At 35.0% G+C, this 20834-nt stretch overlaps 1 protein-coding gene across 9 annotated transcripts in view; it reads left to right on the top strand.

Annotated features, from left to right (window-relative positions):
• The window catches only part of LRRC9 (leucine rich repeat containing 9), a 138996-nt gene that overhangs the window by 4565 nt on the left and 113597 nt on the right, over positions 1–20834 (top strand). For 6 of the 9 annotated variants that reach the window (XM_009211635.4, XM_031669127.1, XM_031669128.1 and 3 more), the window contains 8 exons: positions 2850–2944; positions 3256–3336; positions 3610–3828; positions 6267–6407; positions 6966–7029; positions 7321–7391; positions 13756–13938; positions 20006–20161. In XM_009211635.4, the coding sequence (XP_009209899.1) occupies positions 3289–3336; positions 3610–3828; positions 6267–6407; positions 6966–7029; positions 7321–7391; positions 13756–13938; positions 20006–20161 (882 nt within the window). In that variant the 5' untranslated portion in view covers positions 2850–2944; positions 3256–3288. Of the gene's footprint in view, positions 1–2849; positions 2945–3255; positions 3337–3609; positions 3829–6266; positions 6408–6965; positions 7030–7320; positions 7392–13755; positions 13939–14028; positions 15643–20005; positions 20162–20834 lie in introns of those variants that run through there. The other 3 variants (XM_009211639.4, XM_031669129.1, XM_021941877.2) reach the window with 3 other exon arrangements.

Below are 20834 nucleotides of genomic sequence, written 5' to 3'. Positions count from 1 at the left end.
ATTTTAAACATAGCAGCCAGAGTGATCTTTTTAATACTTATGACAGTTCATGTTACTCCACTCAAAATCCTCATATAGCTTTTCATCTTACCATAATAAAATCCAAAATCCTCATAAAGGTCTATAAGATAGCACATGATTTGACCCTGAAATAACTCTTTGACCTCACATCCTACCATTATTTATTTCTCTCAATGTACTCCAGACACATAATTTTCCTTGCTATTCTGCAAATATGCCACGTATACTCTCTCACTGCCCCTCGCCCCAACTTTTTTTTTTTTTTCATTTGCTGTTTCCTTCGCCTGTATGCATTTTCTCTACATTCCCGCATGGCTCGCACTCACACTCCCTTATATCCTTCATTTCTTTGCCCAGATTCCACATTATCATCTGATAAGGTCTTGATCTTCTCTTTCCTCCCACCCCTGTCATTCTCTGTCTGGGGTTCTGTCTTATGCCTTCAATATGAATATTAACAATGAGTGAATGAATGAACAGAGTCCAATGTATTAGGATAATTTACTGACTGTGTTTTTCTTTGTGGTGCTAGCTGGGGTCCCGTCCCTCCTTCTTGACTCAGTGTCTTAGTCTATTTTGTGCTGCTATAATAAAATACCTGAAACTGGGCAATTTAAAAACAACACAAATTTATTTCTCACAATTCTAGAGGCTAGAAAGTCCAATATCAAGGCATTAGCATCTGGTGTCTGCTTCCAAGATGATGTCTTGAAGTCTACCTCTTCTGGAGGGAAGGAACAGTATGTACTCACATGGCCAAGTCAGAAGGGCAAAAAAGGGATGAACTTTCTCCATCAAGCCCTTTAAATGGGCAGCTAATGGGCACCTAATGCCATTTGGAAGGGGAGGAACCCTCATGACCAAATTACCTCTTAAGGGCCCACCTCTTAATACTATCATATTGGCAACACCTGAAATTTGAAGGGGACACATTTAAACCATAGCATTCAGCATGGTAGGGCAATGTCCTCAATTTACAAAGCATGAGTACAAATACAGACTGTGTGTAATTTTCTCGTACGTTTCTCAAACTCCTTTGATTTGGTCCCTTATGTATAATACACAGCTACCCCTTTCCCAACCACTTCTGCTCTCAATTTGAAGATTTTTAAGAATCGTTTTGTGAAACTTCTTTCCCTGGTACCTTAAATTTTGGTCTGTAATATGGTTTGGCTGTGCCCCCACCCAAAATTTCATCTTGAATTGTAATAATCCCCACATTTCAAGGGTGAGACTAGGGAGAGATAATTGAATCATGGGGGCACTTTCCCCCATGTTTTCTTGTGATAGTGAATTCTCACAAGATCTCATGGTTCTACAAGGGGCTTCCCCCTTCACTCAGCTCTCATCCCGCCTTTTGCTGCCTTGTGAAGAAGGATGGTTTGCTTCCCCTTCTGCCATAATTATAAGTTTCCTGAGGCCTCCCCAGCCATGTGAAACTGTGGGTCAATTAAACCTCTTTCCTTTATAAATTACCCAGCCTTGGGCATGTCTTTATTAGCAGTGTGAGAACAGACTCTGGTTTGTGTTGATGGGCTTTTTTTCTCAATCTGATGTTGTCTGTGTCATTTTTAAAGACCTTTCTCAATATTTCTGGCAATCATTGCTCTTTTTGTAGCACTGCTATATTCTTTTCTTGTTTTCATATTTCTGTAGTCATTCTAGTGGGATTTGGGGAGGGAAGATAGGTCAATACACGGACTCAAATCATCATCTTTTTTTCTTAACATTTTAGTTTATGTATATGCCAGCACATGTACATAATTTTGCATAAATGAATAAAAATGAGCATATAAATGCCTTTAAAATAAAAATTTAGGTAGAATTTCATTAAAGTATAACATACATACAGAAATCACACACATCTTAGGTATCTAACTTTATTTTCAAATTGAACATAACCAGCACCTAGATCAAAAAATACATCATTATGAGCACTCTAGAAGCCCCTCTTTTGCCTCCTCTTAGTTGCTCTTCCCTGAAAGGTAGCCAATATCCTAACTTCTAATACTATAGTTTGTTTATCTTACATGAATTGAGTCATACAGTATTACTCATTGCGTGTCTCTTGTTCAGCATTTGTTTACATGAAACTCACTCATGTTGCAAATAACAATAGTTGTTTGTTTCTCATTCCACTTTTAGGTAGAAATCCCAAAGAAATTTGTAGCTATGACCTGTATGACAAAATGTTCAGAGAAGCACTATTTAACCCCCAACTGGAAACAGTCCAAATGTGTACCCATGGTAGAAATAATAAATGTCTATACACTCAAACTAGGCAATTCTAAACATGCTTTTTAAAAAGTATCATTTTTTCTTTTCCATTTTTGCCTGGATCTATCCCCATCCAGCTTTACATTTATATTCTAGTCACAACAACTTTCACCTGCATCTAAGGAAACTCATATTAACAACTTAGTATATATCTTTCCATATTTTCTCCTGACAATAATTATACACATACATGCATTTACATATATACACACATGCCTATGGGGGAGTTGCTATTGTAAAGAAAGGGGTTATACTGTATACCATTTTCTACATCTCTCCTTGTCAGGTCATTATATTAAAAGCAGGATTCTTATATTTTTTAGATAGTATATATCTGGAATAATATTCAGAAAATATTACAAATTATGAAAGTTGGATTAAGTTTTATTGAAGCTACTTGAGTATTAATTGGTTCATATTCTCTAGAATGAAGGAGAAGTTGGAGTATTTATTTAAATAAACATTTATTACTATGCCAAATATGTTGCTAAGCCCTAAGGATTCTTCTCTTTGCAGTCTAAGTATATTTAGAGAACTGTGTTCACTTTTAGACACGCAGTGTAATACAAAGGACAACCAGAGCCTGTTCAAATGAGAGAAACATGAGTATATAGTGAGAGAACTAACAACTTCAACTGTGAGTAAGGTAAGAGTGTAGATGAGAGATGACCATTTTCTTCAAATATTGAAGGCTCATTGTGTGGAAAAAAATTTATACCAAAGGGGTATACTGACAACAAAAGGGAAGGAATTATGGAAAGAGAGATTTAAAATTAAAATAAAAAATAACATCCTAACAGAAAACCCCCTCAGAGTTTATACAGATACTTGGTAATGTACTATGTGAAGATTTCAAACTACAGTTGGGTGGTTCAACCTTAGTAGCGTTAAGGTCTATTTCAACTTTGAATGACAATGACTTTAATATTTATTTCATTTTTTCATTTTCCTTAACAGTTATAATGTTATGATCACTATTTTTAACGGAAGATGATTGAAAGTGAAAACCTAAACCAAGAAGAAATAATTAAAGAACTGGTGAGTCAAAGTCAAATTTCTTTTTATAACATTTGCAGTAATAGAAAATGGAAAGTTTTTATGCTCCTTTCTAGAGCTGGAAGGGTTACTTAGTGATTTCCTCTACCTAGTGACTTTTGGAAGCAGAGAATAATCATATATGTGATATAACTTTCTCTCGTGAGATTACAAAAAGGGCATCAGTGCAATTGACAATTTGTAATTTCTAATGGTAAAAGTAATCTTTTGATTATTTAAAATAGGTAATGACCAAATTTCTTTCCTTTAAAACAGTGTTTGTGCAATGGCTTATCTTATGAGATGGTTGGACAAGAAGGATCAGATACATCAAAGTTGGAGATGTTTTTCTTAGGGTATCCTCGTATAGTCGGATTATCATTATTTCCTAATTTAACTAGTCTTACCATTGTTGCTCAAGATATAAAAGAAATTGCAGGGTTAGAGCCTTGTTTACAACTTAAAGAACTTTGGATTGCTGAGTGCTGCATAGAGGTAAGTGTAAACATAAAACCTTACACGGAATATTTTATTCTGAATTCTTTGGCTTTAGAAAAATAATTCATTGAAATATATGCATAAGGCATGGGTTAAGACAGATAAATGAGCAAAGGATAGAAATTGATTTGTACAAAGGAAAAAATAAAAATGAGGAGTTAAAACATAAACGTATTCTCCTTTTTAGTAATCAAAGCAAATCAAATCAAAACAGCAAGTTACTGGTACAAAACAGACACATAGACCAATGGAACAGAATAAAGAACCCAGAAATAAGACCACACACCTACAACTATCTGATCTTTGACAAAGATGACAAAAACAAGCAATGGGGAAAGGATCATCTATTCAATATATGGTGCTGGGATAACTGGATAGCCATATACAGAAGATTGAAACTGTACCTCTTCCTTATACCATATACAAAATTAAACTCAAGATGCATTAAGGACTTAAATGCAAAACCCAATATAAAAATGCTGGAACACCACCTAGGCAGTATCATTCTGGACGTAAGAACAGGCAAAGATTTCATGACGTTGACACCAAAAGCAATTGCAACAAAAGCAAAAATGGACAAATGGGATCTAATTAAACTAAAGAGCTTCTGCAGAGCAAAAGAAACTATCAACAGAGTAAACAGACAATCTACAGAATGGGAGAAAATTTTTGCAAACTGTGCATCTGACAAAGGTCTAATACCTAGCCTCTACAAGGAACCTAAACAAATTTACAAGAAAAAAACAAACAACCCCATTAAAAAGTGGGCAAAGGACATGAACAGACATTTTGCAAAAGAAGACATACATGTGGCTAATAAGCATAAGAAAAAAAGTTTAAAATAACTGATCATTAGAGAAATGCAAATCAAAATCACGGTGAGATACTATCTCACACTAAGAATGGCTATTACTAAAAAGTCAAAAAAATAACAGATGCTGGCAAGGTTGTGGAGAAAAAGGAATGCTTATACACTATTAGTAGAAGTGTAAATTAGTTCAACCATTGTGGAAAACAGTGTGATGATTCTTCAAAGACCTAAAAACAGAAATACCATTCAACCCAGCAATTCCATTACTGGGTATATAACCAAAGTAATATAAACAATTCTGTCATAAACACAAATGCACGTGTATGTTCATTACAGCAGTATTCACTGGCAAAGACATGGAATCAACCTAAATGCCCATCAGTAGTAGACTGGATAAAGAAACTGTGCTATGTATACACCATGGAATACCATGCAGCCATAAAAAAGAATAAGATAATGTCTTTTGCAGGAACATGGGTGGAGCTGGAGGCCATTGTCCTTAGCAAACTAACACAGGAACAGAAAACCAAATACCACCTGTTCTCACTTAGAAGTGGGAGCTAAATGATGATAACGTATGGACACATAGAGGGGAACAACAGACTCTGGGGCCTACTGAAGGTGGAGGGTGGGAGAAGGATCAGGGAAAATAACTAACGGGTACTATGCTTAATACCTGGGTGACAAAGTAATCTGTACAACAAACCCCCATGACAGAAATTTACCCAAATAACAAACCTGCACGTGCACCCCTGAACTTAAAATAAAAGTTCAATAAATAAATTGATTTGTGCAAAGGAAAAGCAGAAATAAGGAATTAAAACATAAACATATTCTACTTTTTAGTAATCAAATCAAATCATAGCCAGTATTACTTAGTTATAAAATTGGTCCACTTAGACACTATTGGTTGTGTTGAAATTATAACATCTATCTTGAAAAGAAATATTGCAAAACATCAAGAGCCATCATGGAAATGTACGGGGCATACGTTTTGACTTAGAAGTCCCTACTCTAAGATTTTATCCTAGAAAAGTAACTCAATAGCAGAAAACAACCATATGCATGAAGCTACTTGTTGCAGCATTATTTATAACTAAAAATTTGAAACATAAATATGCTATACATCAGGTAATTTTTCAGACAATTATAAACTTAATGAAATATTCCATAATTATTAAATATAATTTGAAGGATTATGAAAACATTTCAGTCTTAATTTAAAAAGAGTCCCACAAAATTGTATGTGCATTAGGATTATGATGTGCTTACATGGTTATAATCATAACCATATACTCATAATCATTTCTATATGATTATAATCACCATATAGAAATATAGAAATATATGATTATATATGATAAATATTATTGTAATCATAACCATATATAAATAGATATAGAGTTGATTAAAATTTAAAGAGAACATGCAAAATTGAAAATAGTTGTATTTAAGTGGAAAACATGGAATATATTTTTTTCTTTTAAAACAGTTCATTTTGCTGGATATTGATTTTGCAATAAAATATGATATTTAAAAGAAAATATACTTAGAAACCTACTTTATTGGAAGGATTAATAGCAAAACATAAACTAACACTATTCAGTATCCTTTTCTTTTACAGAAAATTGAAGGTCTTCAGGAATGTAGAAATTTGGAAAAACTATATTTATATTTTAATAAAATTTCCAAAATAGAAAATTTAGAGAAATTAATCAAATTGAAGGTTCTTTGGCTGAACCACAATTCAATTAAAATAATTGAGGTAAGATAATAATTTCAATTATCTATATGTAAAACAAATTACTACTGTAGAGTTTAAACCGCAATGTTCAAGATCATATTGTAGTTAAAGGCCAAACTATTCATGACTGGTACAATTATTGTTGTCAAAAAGAACTAACATGTATATAGCATTTTATAAGGTACAGAGGATATTGTATACATTACTTTCTTTACTCTTTACAAGCCTAAAAGGTAAGGCATTGTTATTCTTTCTTTGAAGGTTAAAAAAAAAAGAGGTTTAGAGAAGTTACATAACTTGCCTAAGATTATAAATATACTCTGTGTGATGTATTCTTTTCCTCCTACTCCTCCTTTTTTTCCTCTCTACTCCGCTTCCTGTTCTCTCCTCCAATAATTCTAAGTTCCAGTATAGAGAACAAAGGTAGCTTCTTGGAGGCACTCATTTCCTTCTGTGCTTGTGATGCACAAAGTACCCTGTGCTCAGAGCACCTGGAGAACTAACCAGATTAATCAGAGATGATTTGTAAATGTTAATTTTAATTATTTGTTCTAAATTGTATGTTGTCTAAATTTTTAGGGTTTGCAAACTTTGAAGAATTTAAAAGATCTCAACCTTGCTGGAAATCTAATAAATAGCATTGGTATGTACTATTTCATTTGGAATCTGAGATAATGCTATAAGCATTTTTCATCAATATAAAAAGTATATGCTTAGATTTTTTTTCTTTTAGGCTTTTTTCTGTGATATATTTGCAAAGCATATTGAAACCTGTGAAAATATTACTCATTAATCAGTGATTACTAATTACACAATGGTACCATCAATCTGTTTATATGCAAGAAATGATGGCTACATACAACTCAGAAGTATGACAGAATATAAACAGAAGGTAAAATAATAAATTTAATTCTTTTCATCTTATTTTTTAAAGGTCGATGTCTTGACTCCAATGAACAACTGGAAAGATTAAACCTTTCTGGTAACCAAGTATGTTCTTTCAAGGTATGTTTAAGTGGAATAATTTTTATTTATCATCCTGAATCATGAACCATTATGTTGCAGAAACTGTACTAAAAAGTCCCCCATTAAGGAATAAGTTCATTATTTTGGGCTGATGCTCCAGGAAATTTGAAAGTCATCTGACCACATTGGCCTTAATGATCTGACACTATTGAAACCAAACAAATAACTATTTACCTGGCTCTTAGGATACCATTTTCTCTTAGTTTTCTTCCAATCTTTCTGGCTACATCTCTTCAGTTTCTGTTCTTTCATCCTCTCCGAGCATGTAAGATATGGACTTCCCTTGGTCAGTACTGACATCTTTTCTCATTTCTGTCTGCATTTATTCTCTAAATAGTCTCATCATGCCTTAAGACTTTAAATACCCTTTGTGTACTGATTACTCTAAACTAGTACCTTTACCTTCCTTGACAGCTCTCCAGAACTGTACACATATCTTAATGCAAACTAATTTTTCTTTTACCAGACCTTCTCCTGCAGTCTTCCTCACCTCTCTAAATGGAGTTTCCATTCTTCCAGTAACTTAAGCCAAAATCCTTATAGTCATTTTTGACTCTTCTTATTCCTTCATACCCTCATCCTATCCATCAGCAAGTACAATTGGGTGCACCTTCAGAATATGTCCAGAGTCTGATCACTTCTTACCACCTGCATCACTACCAGGCTGATTCAAGACACTATGATCTCTAACCTGCATTAATGGAAAAAAGCTTCCTAACAATTTTCCTGTTTGTCCTTTCCCTACTATAGATCTGTTCTCCACACAGAAGCCTTATGGAAACTTTAAAAATCTGTCAGATAAAAATCACCTTCTGCTTAAAACCTTCCCTTGGCTTCTCATCTCTTTCAGAGTAGAAGACATTTCTTATAATGGGCCATAAGACTACCTAATCTAGCCACCCCACCACCCCCAACCTGTCGCTTTGACTACAGCGTCTACCACTCTCTCCTTCGTTTGTCCAGTTTCAGCCACACTAGTCTGAATATACCTAGCACACAGTAATCTTAGGGCCTTTGCACTTGCTGGAATTTTCTTTCCTCATATACCTGCATGGCTCATTTCCTCGTTTATTTCAGGTCTTTGTCAAAATATTATGTTCTAAGTGACATCTTTCCTTCCCAATTTAGGTGTAATAGGAAAACCCTCACAACCCTCCCCAACCTGCAGCACTCGCTATCACTGTGCCACTGTTTTATTTTTCCTCTTGGCACATCCCTTACTAGAATACCAGCTCTCTGAGTACAGGAACTTTGCCTGTTCTCTTCATTTTATATCCACAACCCTTAACATAGTGTTGGACATGTAGTAAATCTCAATAAACATTTGTCAAGAACATGAATGAAAGAGAAACAACCAAATAAAGGGACTTAATATTTATCACATATAATGTTGGTTAAAAGGTGACATTTATAATTTTGACAGTGTAAGACTGAAGGTGCATATTCGAACACATCCTCTAGAAAATATTGAAGAAAGGTAAATTTACTATAGAAATAACTTTGAGTTCATAAGTATTGAAGTAGGCATTATTCTACTCAGGCAAAAATATAAAAATACCAAAAAGCTATAGAATGAGGCAGATTAAGTCCCTTAAAAAGACATGTAAACAAAATTCTATTAGTGAAATTCAAGAGGAAATATTTGATAAGAACTTTGAAGTGTCAACAGAATTTGAACAAGCATTGGTGGGAGGATCTTCTGGGTAGTAGGGCGTGGGCATTCTAAGAAGGGGAAAACAATATGTACAAACACAGAGAAGTGAGAAATCAAGGGGTATATTTGAATAACACCAGCATTGTCATTTGACTGGAATATAGAGTATATATAGCAATATTGGAAGTTAACTAGAAAGGTCAATTGGGTCTCGAATATAGACTGTATTTTATAGACAACAGAGAGCTGTAAAATTTTTGAGCAAGAAAGTGATATGATCAGAAATGTTCTTTAGGGATAGTGATCTGGAGTTAGTGTTTATTGACTTGGAACAGCTAGAAGAAGAAAACCCAGTCAGGAGATTTCAGGAATAATCTAAATGAGAGATTGTGAGACTACGAATTGGAGTGTTAAGAGAAAAAAGAAGAAAAGAAGAAGAAGAGAAGGAGGAGGAAAGACGAGGAAGAAATAGATGCAAGAGACATTATGGTTGTTGAATTTGCAGAGTTTCACAGCTAGTAGAATGTGAAGAGCTAGAGAGTCCAAAATGAATCTGTGATTACAGTTCTTAGCAAGCTCAAAAAATATACAAATCAGAAAAATGATGGCTAGTTTTGTGGGGGTGAGGGGAAGGGAATGTGTCTGGTTCTGGATATGTTGAGTTTAGAGTACCAGTGGGGCCCTCCAGGTGAAGATCTGCACACACAACACTGAGAAATGGGTAAAGAGCAGTCAATACCTTACAATCTTGGCATAACAAGCAAGAGTGTGAAGCAATGCTTAGGGCCATGGCAAATTGTCTCTACCAACATTGAGGCCATCAGATAGGTGATCAGATTAAACGTGGAAAATAAGCCATGATAGAAACCAGAGACACTCAGAGGGTGGTAACAGTTGTGACAGGGACAGGCAGTAAGATAGATAACAGGATTGTGTGTGTGTGTGTGTGTGCATGCATGCACTCACGTGCACACGTGTATCTTTCCCCTTCTAGTTCTGCCAGTTTAAGATACTACACTAAATCTTTAAATCATACTTACTATATGGAAATTCTAATTTTCAGCCTGGTAAACACATCATAAAATTAAAACAAACAGACAAAAAAACCTTTGAAATAATTCTTACTTTTAAAAGAGCTCTTTTAAATCAATTAGAAACAAATAATCTAAGATACCCAGTAGAATAAAGGATAAGTGAGCAGATAATTCATAGAATTGAACTCCACATGACTAGTAGATTCATAAAATAATTTTCAATCCTACAAAGAATGAATAAAATGAAAAATAAAACGTGATATAAGGCTGGACATAGTGGCTCATAACTGTAATCCTATCACTTTGGGAGGCCAAGGCAGGCAGATCACTTGAGGTCAGGAGTTTGAGACCAGTCTGGCCAACACGGTGAAACCTTGTTTCTACTAAAAATCCAAAAAAAAAAAAAAAATAGCCAGGCGTGGTGGTGGGTGCCTGTAATCCCAGTTACTCAGGAGGCTGAAGCAGGAGAATCTCTTGAACCTGGGAGGCGGAGGTTGCAGTGAGCTGAGATTGCACCATTGCACTACAGCCTGGGTAACAGAGCGAGACTAGGTTTCAAAAAAAAAAAGAAGATATAATTGTAATTGATAATATTTTATATAGTCAACATTTGATAAACATGATACTCTTTGTTAGAAAGATTAGGATAAGATGGGCATTTATATGACATTGGTAATCATTTAAAATGATAGAACTTTTCTAGAAAGCATTTAGATAATGTGTACCAAGTCCTTTAAACAGGCTTCTATCCTTTAATCTATCAATTCCTCTTTTAGGAATCTATTCCAAGAAAATAATGTGAAATGTGGATAAAGCTTTTATACTTAAAATAGGCTAAAATTCCAGAAGAGATGAGAGAGAGAGCTATGAACGTTAAATTCAGAGTGCTGTGGGAACATATAAAAGGGAGACCTAGCCTTTTTTGGGATATCAGGACAAGACATCCTTGAGGAGCTAATGTTGCAGCTAATGATATCAGACGTGAGTAGGAGTTGCCCAGGCAAAGACCCTTCCAGGCAAAAGTTAAAGCATGTGTGAAGGCTCAAGGTGGTTGAAAGGGGTATGGCAGATTCTACGAACTAGAAATCCTCTGTGACTAGAACACAGCAAGGGAAGCAATTATGACATAAGGCTGAAGAAGATAAGTGCAGGATTCTGGGAAAATAAGGCATTGCCCTGTCAAGAAACTATAGGGAAGTTTATCTTACCTGGCTAGCCATGGCACCCTTGTGGTGGTTATAAGCTGTGGCTGCATAGGCAGAAAGACCTCTCAGGTCTAGCTCTGCCTCACACTAGAGGCAGCATAATACAGTGGAACATGAAGTTTAGGTGAAATAACAATGTAAAGTACCCGAATAGTGACCAGCACATAGTAAGGACTCAACAGATCCATTGTTCTTATTATTTTATTACCATTACTTTAATTACACTGACCTGCTGTATTTCAGTATCTTTATTTTAAAAATGGTGATAACAGGATTATTATAAAAATTCATTGTGTGTCATAATATTTAAAAAGGCTTTTTATGGCTTTATGACTGTCATGAAAACATTGAACCTGATTCACAGGAGCTTTTACTATCTTCATATTAGAAATGTTCCTGGAACACTATTATCTTAGATTTTTATCTCTAACCTTTCCTCCTACCCTAAGAAGATAACTATCCTATCCTGGTGGTGACTGAATAAATTCTGTGCCCACCTTCCTACCATACCAGGCACCAGAGCACTAATTTTCAGTGAGATTTTGTGCCTTCATGGACTCCACTGTCATCTCAATTTGGCATGTAGTTGGGGGATTTCTGTGTAGGAATTCAGAGTTTATACCCACCATCTACCAGCTCATTTATACCCACCATCTACCATAGTCAAATGAAACATAGCAACCCAGTAATCAAAGGCTGCCAGATGGTTTACCTTCTTGCCCCTGCAGAATTTGACCAAATAATTCTCTGCACAGCTCTGTCCATAAATTTTCCTTTTAGAGCAACTCTGCTTAGTCCTCCTCCCCACATAGGCTCAGCCCAAGCCTCAGGTCAGACCAGTGAGCCACATTCTCACTTGTTCAGAGAGAGTTTGGAAATATATTAACCACCTCAACCTGTATTACTCTTGTTTCCAGCAACCTGACTTCACTATTCTCTTTTCCATTCCTTTTTAGAACTAATGCTTCCTGGTTCTTCCTTAGATTTCCCTTAACCCTGATTCTGATTTTTCTAGCTAGCATTGCATCCTTTCACGTTTGACCCCACCACAGTACCCTCCTACCTCAGGCACCATCCTGGTAATGAGAAAGTATGAGGATATCCTCAAAGTTGGTTGAAAGCAATCAATTTACTTTACATATTTATTTAGTGCCTGCTGTGTTCTGAGTGCTGAGTGTTGGGAATACAATGTTAAACAAGACACAAACCGTGTTCTCCACAAGTTTATTGCAGGGTTAGCAAACGTTTTCTGTAACGACAACAAAAAAAAGCCAAATAGAAAGTATTTCAGGCTCTGTGGGCCACATGTGGCCTCTACTGCATATTCTTCTTTTTTTTCAATACTTAAAAATGTAAATAACATTCTTTTTTTTGCAGATTGGGGGCCAAAGCCCATATAGACCCTTGGCTTACAGATACAAGCAATTGGCAATAGGGTATGATAAAGTCCATACCAAAACTAAGCTCAGTAGCTAAAAGAGCTCTTAGGAGGAACATCTATCCCAACATTGGGGGATGAAACAAGGCTCCCAGGGAATATGACACTGGGTTGGGCCCTGACAGATTAAAAGGTGAAACTGGGGTGAAGTTCAGGCCACTCAAAAGGAGCAGCATGAGTAAAGGTCTAAGGACAAGATAGGGCTTGGCACATTCCAAAACTTCAACTGGTTCAATATGACTAAATCATAAAATATTAGGGTTTAAACAGGAAGAGGCAGGATGGAAGAGTTAATCAAGAGCCAGATGACAAATAAAGGAAAGTATAAATAATGACTTAAACATCAGGAAAAAATATGTTAAGGAGAAACATTGGTCTGAGAGTGCATATCAATCCTTCCTCATCCATAGGTTGTGAGAGAACTGAGGCCCTCAAGGAAAGTTAGACTTTAGTTGACCATAATAGGTAAAACAGGTACTTAATGGAAACAAAACAAAACAAAACAAAACAAAACCAAAAATCAGGAATTCCATGATGATTGTTTGTAATGAACAGGGGATCCCATAGCCTTTAATGAGTAGAGCAGATCTGGAAGCAGGGAGGATGAACAGGAGTGTTTCTAGGTGATAAGTATAGGAAATAGGAGTGAAGAAAGCAGAGACCTACAGGTATCTTAGGGGCAATTAGCAAGAGGGGCCGTGTAGGGGAGGCAACATATTAATGAACAAATGTGCTCGCATCACTGGCTTCAATGTTCCAGCTGGAATACATGATTTAGTAAATATTTAAAAAGCATAGTGGTATAGCGTATTGCTTAATTATTGTTGCTATTTTCTTCGGGAATTTAGCTTGTTTTTCAATAGAGAGAAACATTTTAGGCATCTAAATCACTTTAATGTATTTAAGCACATAATTAGAATGCATTAGAGTATGGCTGATCTTAAGTGTTCAAATACTGCCTTTAGAAATGACAATCACAATTAATTGAACATTATCTTTGCTGGTGTTTTAGGAGCTCACGAACTTAACCAGGCTGCCTTGCTTAAAGGATTTATGTCTGAATGATCCTCAATATAAAACCAATCCAGTTTGTCTTCTGTGTAATTATTCCACACATGTATTATATCATTTGCCTTGCCTTCAAAGATTTGACACATTGGATGTGTCAGCAAAACAAATCAAGGAACTGGCAGATGTAAGTACATCCCTAATCAGGCATCTGTGATTTCTGTTTTATTAGTTAGTTTATTAGTTAGGCTTCTTTCTGGCCATGTCCACATATGGTAGGTAGGATTATCAGTTCAGTTCTTGTTGCCAAGTCTACTTTTGCCCTAGTGAACTGGATATTACACATAAAAGTATATAAATAATAATATTAATACTAGAATCTTAATTTTGATGACAGTACTGGAAGGTGAAATAATGAAGTAATATTGCTTCTAATCTATACAAAACAAGAAGGAAATTGAAAAAAATAAGTGTCAAAAAGAATTAGACTAGTGCCATGTATATATAAATTAAAGCTTAAATAACAGAAATGTAACAACCACTTCTCCTTTGGAATATTACATATCAAAATTAGAAAATATCTATGGTTTATGGTAGTCGACCAAGGATTAGGTAGATTTTAATCTAATTAAAGATGGTTTGTGATTATCTGAAAGTTTAAGTAGCTGAGGACATCAGGGGAAGAGAAGTAACAGATGAAGACAGGAGTGGTGGAGGCCAGATTATGTGAGACTGTAGACTATTGTAAGGACTTTGGTCTTTATTTTGAGTGAGGTGGGATCCACTGGAAAATTCTGATCAGAGGTGGGACTAAGACGACTTATGGTTTAAAGGGATCCTTTTGAATAATGTATTAAGAGTAGACAATTAGAGGGGGAAAGTTGAAAGCAGAGAGACCAGTTAGGAGATTATTCCAGTAACTTAGATGAGCAATGTGGATGGTTCAATGCATGGTGTTCACAGAGAAAGTGGTAAGAAGTTGGATTCTGGTAGCAGTTACAAGATGGAACCTATCTGGGTTTACTGATGGATTGGATATTAAGTACAGAGGAAAGAAGTAGAGAATAATTCCAAGATATTGACTGGAGCAATTCAAAGAGTAAGTTGCTATTTGACGACATGAGGAAGAGTATGGGAGGAGTAGGGGAGGAATAGGTTTAGAAGGAAAAATCATTATTTTAGAATCATGATAATTTTAGGCATGTAAAGTTTGAACAATTTTTTGAATATCCTAAGGGGACATGCTCAGTAAGTAGTTGGATATCCATATGAGTCTACTATGTGGGAGAGTTCCCCAGATTGGGGGTATAAATTAAAATATGAGAACTGAAAGCAGAAAGTTGGTACTTAAAGCTGTGGACTGGATGAGTCACCAAGGGAATGGTGTGGAAGAGAAAGTGTGTCACTTGGGTGCTAAATGTTGGGTAGATGAGAAGGAACCTACAGAGGAGACTGAAAAGGAGAACTAAGAGAGGCAGGTTCTTCTGACATTCTGACTGAGATTCTCATACATTTGGTTCAGTCTTGTAAATGTCAGGAGTAGCATAAAGAACAACAAAAAAAAGGAATTGTTAGACAGTTTCTAACATCTTAAATTAAGTAATTATATTTCATTTTCTTATTGTAAAATATTTACCCTCCCTTTACCTTTTAAGGCACAAATAAGATATATACTATAGTCCAACTTTAGATTCAGACCAAAATGATTTTCAAATTCAAAGTATTTTCAATTTATGGATTGATATAGATTTCTAAAATGCTTTTTTCCTTACTATGCATAAGAAGACAAGTTGTGGCAGTTCTTTGTGATGAATTCTTGAACAGAGTGCTATTGATTCTTCAGATTTTCACCTATGACTGTGACCTAGTTTGTGTAAACTACAAGTGGCAGGTAAAGTCAGAACCTACCAGGAAGACCACCAAAGAGTTAGTGTGAGACAGAGGGAAGAACATATGGGTTCAAATCCGAAGACTTGGATTCAAGCCCCCAACTGCATGTGCTACTACTGAAGCTCAGTTTTCTGAACTGAAACGAAGATGATGAAAATAGTATCTGCTTTTCAGCACAGGGTTGTTTGGGGGAGCCAATGAGTTAATGTACATAAAAGCCCATTTTAGTATAAAAATAAGTGCTATGAAACTATAGTTGAATATAATTCTGTTTATGACTTTGAATTCTTTTTTGGCCACCTAAGATGCAAAGGGATCAAATTTTGTCTTAGTACAAACATGCAGCTGAATTTAGCATTATAACTAGTCCAATTTCTTTTTCTTAAAAGTTTGTTTTGATAGGTGTGGAATTCTACCAAAGTCTTTGAAAGTGACTTTGACATTAATTTTTTAAAGTCCGAATACAAAAAGCAAGTTGCATGTGGTCAGCCTACAAAGTTGATTGGCTATAGAGTTACAGTTTATAAAATAGTCTTCCCTCCTTCCCCAAAATCTTACTATATACTCTCAAACAAGGACAAAAAAAAAACCCGTTCATTGACAACTCTTATTTATTGTTGTGACATACTAAGTGATTTTGAAAAAGTTTAGAAATAGTAAAATATCATAATTTTTGTTTCTATATGAAGATATAGGTACATTCTTAATAAATTAGAAAAAGTTGAAACTATGGTAAGATTTACTAGACACTAAAGTCAGTCATTTTCTGCAGAAGATGGGGCAACTGAGAAGATGGGAAACATAAGTGGGAAGTAGACTTTTCATTGTATAGATCAATTTTTTTGGTTTTTGAAATGTGAATATATTGCTTATTCAAAAAAATTAAAACTAGTATGTTTTAATCTTTTATTTACCCCACCTAGGGGATTCTAAGTTAAATTTAAATTTTAGATAAACAATAAAGATGTTTCAGTATAATTAAATAAGTATAAGTAAGTTTAGTATTATGTATATTAAAACATTATTTGTTGTTTATCTGAAATTCACATTTAATTTGGCATCCTGTATTTTATCTGACCAAATTAACTCCATCCCATGTTCTCTTGTTGTGTTATTTTCTCCCTTTTATTTACAATTGATGCATAATAATTCTATATATAATGATCAAATAAGGGTAATTAGCATATTCATCTCCTCAAACATTTATTCTTTCTGTTGTGAACATTCAAAATCCCTTCTTCCAGATTTTTGAAAATATACACATTATAGTTAACCATATTCACCCTGCAGTGCTACAGAACACCAGAATTTATTCTTCCTATCTAGCTGTAATTTTGTACCCTTAACCAACCTTTCTCCCCATTCTCTCCTCCCGACTACCTCGCCTACAGCCTCCAATAGCTACAATTCTGCTCTCTACTTCCATGAGCTCAAAAAATGTTTTTAGTTCTCATACATAAGTGATAACATGCAGTCTTTATTTTTCTGTGCCTGACTTATTTCGCTTAACATAATGTCCTTCAGGCTCAACCATATTGCCACAAATGACAGGGTTTCATTCTTTTTTATAGTTAAATAGTATTCCATTATGTGTATACACGTGTGTGTGTGTAATATGATATACATATATTACATTTTCTTTATCCATTCACCTATTGATGGCATTTAGGTTAATTCTAAATCTTAGCTGTTGTGAATAGTGCTGCAGTAAACGTGGGGGTGCAGGTATCCCTTGGATACACTGATTTCCTTTGTTTTGGATAAATACCCAGGAGTGAGGTTGCTGAATCCTTTGGAAGTTCTGCTTTTAATTTTTTGAGAAAACTCCATCCTGTTTTTCATAATGGCTGTACTAATTTACATTTCTACTAACAGCATATAAGAGTTCCCTTTTTTGGGCCCAGGTGAGCGGATCACTTGAGGTCAGCAGTTTGCAACCAGCCCGGCCAACATGGTGAAACCCCATCTCTACTAAAAATACAATACACATTAGCCGGGTGTGGTGGCAGGTGCCTCTAATCCCAGCTACTCGGGAGGCTGAGGCAGGAGAATTGCTTGAACCCACAAGGCAGAGGTTGCAGTGAGCCGATATTGCGCCACTGCACTTCAGCCTGAGCGACAGAGTGAGACTCCATCTCAAAAAAAAAAAAAAAGAGTTCCCTTTGCTCTGCATCCTCACCAGCATCTCTTTTTTTTTTTTTTTTTTTTCTGTCTTTTTGATAATAGCCATTCCAACTGGATGAGATTATATTGTGATTTTTATTTGCATTTCCATGATGGTTAGTTAGTGATGAGCATTTTTTCATATACCTAGTGGCTATTTGTATGATATCTTTTGAGAAATGTCTATGCAGTTCCTTTGCCCACCTTCTGGTTGGATTATTTGTGTATGTGTGTGTGTGTGCGTGTTTCTTTTGTGTGTGTATGTGTTTGGGTTTTTTTTGTTTTTTGTTTTGCTGTTCAGTTGTTTGAGTTCCTTGTATATTCTGGATATGAGATCCTTATTGGATGAGTAGTTTGCAAATATTTTCTCCCTTCCATAGTTTGTCTCTTCACTCTGTTAATTGTTTCCTTTTGCTGTGCAGAAGCTTTTTAGTTTAATGTAGTACCATTTGTCTATTTATGTTTTTGTTGCCCATGCTTTTGAAGTATTAGTCATAAAATCCTTGCCTAGATCAATGTCCTGAAACATTTTCTCTTTTTTCTTCTAGTAGTTTTATGGTTTCAAGTTTTACATTTAAGTCCATTTTTTGAGTTGATTTTTGTATATGTTGAGAGATAGGGGTCTAGTTTCATTCTTCTGTATGTAGATATCCTATTGTTTTAGATTTAAGAATTTATTAGAGTTATTTTTAGCTGTAACTGACCCACAGAATTTTGTATTGGATTTCCTATTGTCTCCAAATAGGAAAAAAAAAATCAAGAAACGCCATTTCCCATTTCTTAAGTTACAATTTTTTCTTTTAACTCAGTTGCACTTCAGAAATTAAGCTTTTATTTATAAAAGATATTTAATCAGTTTATCATGATCCTAAAACAAATTTTTTTCTTGACTGTTCTTTGTTATGATTGTCTTATTTTTGGCAGGGGAATTTGGTGATTTCAGTTGCAGTACTTCATAATATGCATGGGGAAATAGAATTCTTTTGGCCTCTCATCATACTATGTATTTTTTTCTATTCTGCCCTTTATGCCAGAATATTACATTAAGATCTTAATTATCCACTCCATACTAAATAAATTTCATAAGAAAAGACTGCATCTGTAGAAAATACATGTCTAAGAGTGTAAAAGTCTTCCAACTTATTTGCTTTCATTATTTCAGGTAAACAAAACCATGTCAGATTTTTTATAATGCCTCAAATTTGTTTATGGTCTTCTCAGATAGTTCTTTTTAACTAACATAACTCTCAAGTACCATTTAGCTGGTGCATTTCTTAATTATGGATTTAATCAATTTATCATGATAAATTTATTAATAACTGAATGATGCATTGTTATTAAGGAATGCAAGATAAATGGATTTGATAGACATTTAGTAATTTGCTTAGCCTAATGAACATTCTTTTATAAATTTGAAAAAAAATTATATTCCTTAGCCATGCTTTTAAAAAATGAATTGAGTAATGTAATATTTGCTTTTAATTCTCTTTTTGTTTTTTTTGTTTTGTTTTGTTTTGTTTTTTTGAGACGGAGTCTCGCTCTGTCGCCGGGCTGGAGTGCAGTGGCCGGATCTCAGCTCACTGTAAGCTCCGAGCCCGGGTTTATGCCATTCTCCTGCCTCAGCCTCCGAAGTAGCTGGGACTACAGGCGCCCGCCACCTCGCCTGGCTAACTTTTTGTATTTTTTTAGTAGAGACGGGGTTTCACTGTGTTAGCCAGGATGGTCTCGATCTCCTGACCTCGTGATCCGCCCGTCTCGGCCTCCCAAAGTGCTGGGATTACAGGCTTGAGCCACCGTGCCCGGCCCTTTTAATTCTTATTAATTTCTTTTATTCCCTGAGTTAATCAAATAGGAATAACGAGTTATATGTTTGCTCTAATTGTACTGCCTCATTACCTGTACTATTTTATACATTACATTTTATCTGTAGTCTCTTTATGTTGTTATTCTGGAAATAAATGTGAATTTGCCTCACACTTTATGCCTCACAAAGAAAATCTTTGGAATTTTATATTTTTTATTAAGTTTAAATATAGAACTCTGTGTAGCCATTGTCACTCCAGCTATCATCTTTATTAGTACCTGAGCATGCAAATCATCTAAATTGTCATATAGAACATACTGTGCTTATATAATATCACTAATAATTGCCTATAATTTGTTTTAGCTAATTTTTATGTTGTTTTCTTTCTTACTTTTAGACCACAGCAATGAAAAAAATAATGTATTACAATATGCGTATAAAAACTCTTCAGAGGCATCTTAATGAAGACCTTGAAAAACTGAATGATCGAAAATGCAAATTACAAAAGTTGCCAGAAGAACGAATAAAATTATTCAGCTTTGTGAAGAAAACCGTAAGATTTAGTAATGTAAAATTCCAGTGGCCATATCTTAAGAAAACTGTTAGATAAGATAGCAAGCAAATATTTTAAATTATGTATATAATACACACACACACACATATGTAATTACTACTGAATTTCAAGTTAAGCTTGCTCCAAAAAAGTTTTGATTCCAAGTACTTAACTAAGCTGCATTCTGTGCTTAGAAGTCTGCAATTCAAAAAAGGTGTAGGCGAGTAGATTGCAAAAATTTTCTCCCATTCTGTAGGTTGCCTGTTCACTCTGATGGTAGTTTCTTTTGCTGTGCAGAAGCTCTTTAGTTTAATGAGATCCCATTTGTCAATTTTGGCTTTTGCTGCCGTTGCTTTTGGTGTTTTAGACATGAAGTCTTTGCCCATGCCTATGTCCTGAATGGTACTACCTAGGTTTTCCTCTAGGGTTTTTATGGTATTAGGTCTAACATTTAAGTCTCTAATCCATCTGACAAAGGGCTAATATCCAGAACCTTCATGTCCCTTATAAGTTGTATTCCTAGGTGATTTATTCTCTTTCTAGCAATTGTGAATGGGAGTTCACTCATGATTTGGCTCTTTGCTTATCTATTATTGGTGTTTAGGAATGGTTGTGATTTTGCACATTGATTTTGTATACTGAGACTTTGCTGAAGTTGCTTATCAGCTTAAGG

The sequence above is a fragment of the Papio anubis genome, chromosome 7 (assembly GCF_008728515.1).
Source record: "Papio anubis isolate 15944 chromosome 7, Panubis1.0, whole genome shotgun sequence".
Lineage (NCBI taxonomy): Eukaryota > Metazoa > Chordata > Mammalia > Primates > Cercopithecidae > Papio > Papio anubis.
Note: the sequence above shows the minus strand (reverse complement) of the source record. Positions and strands in the feature narration are given on the sequence as shown.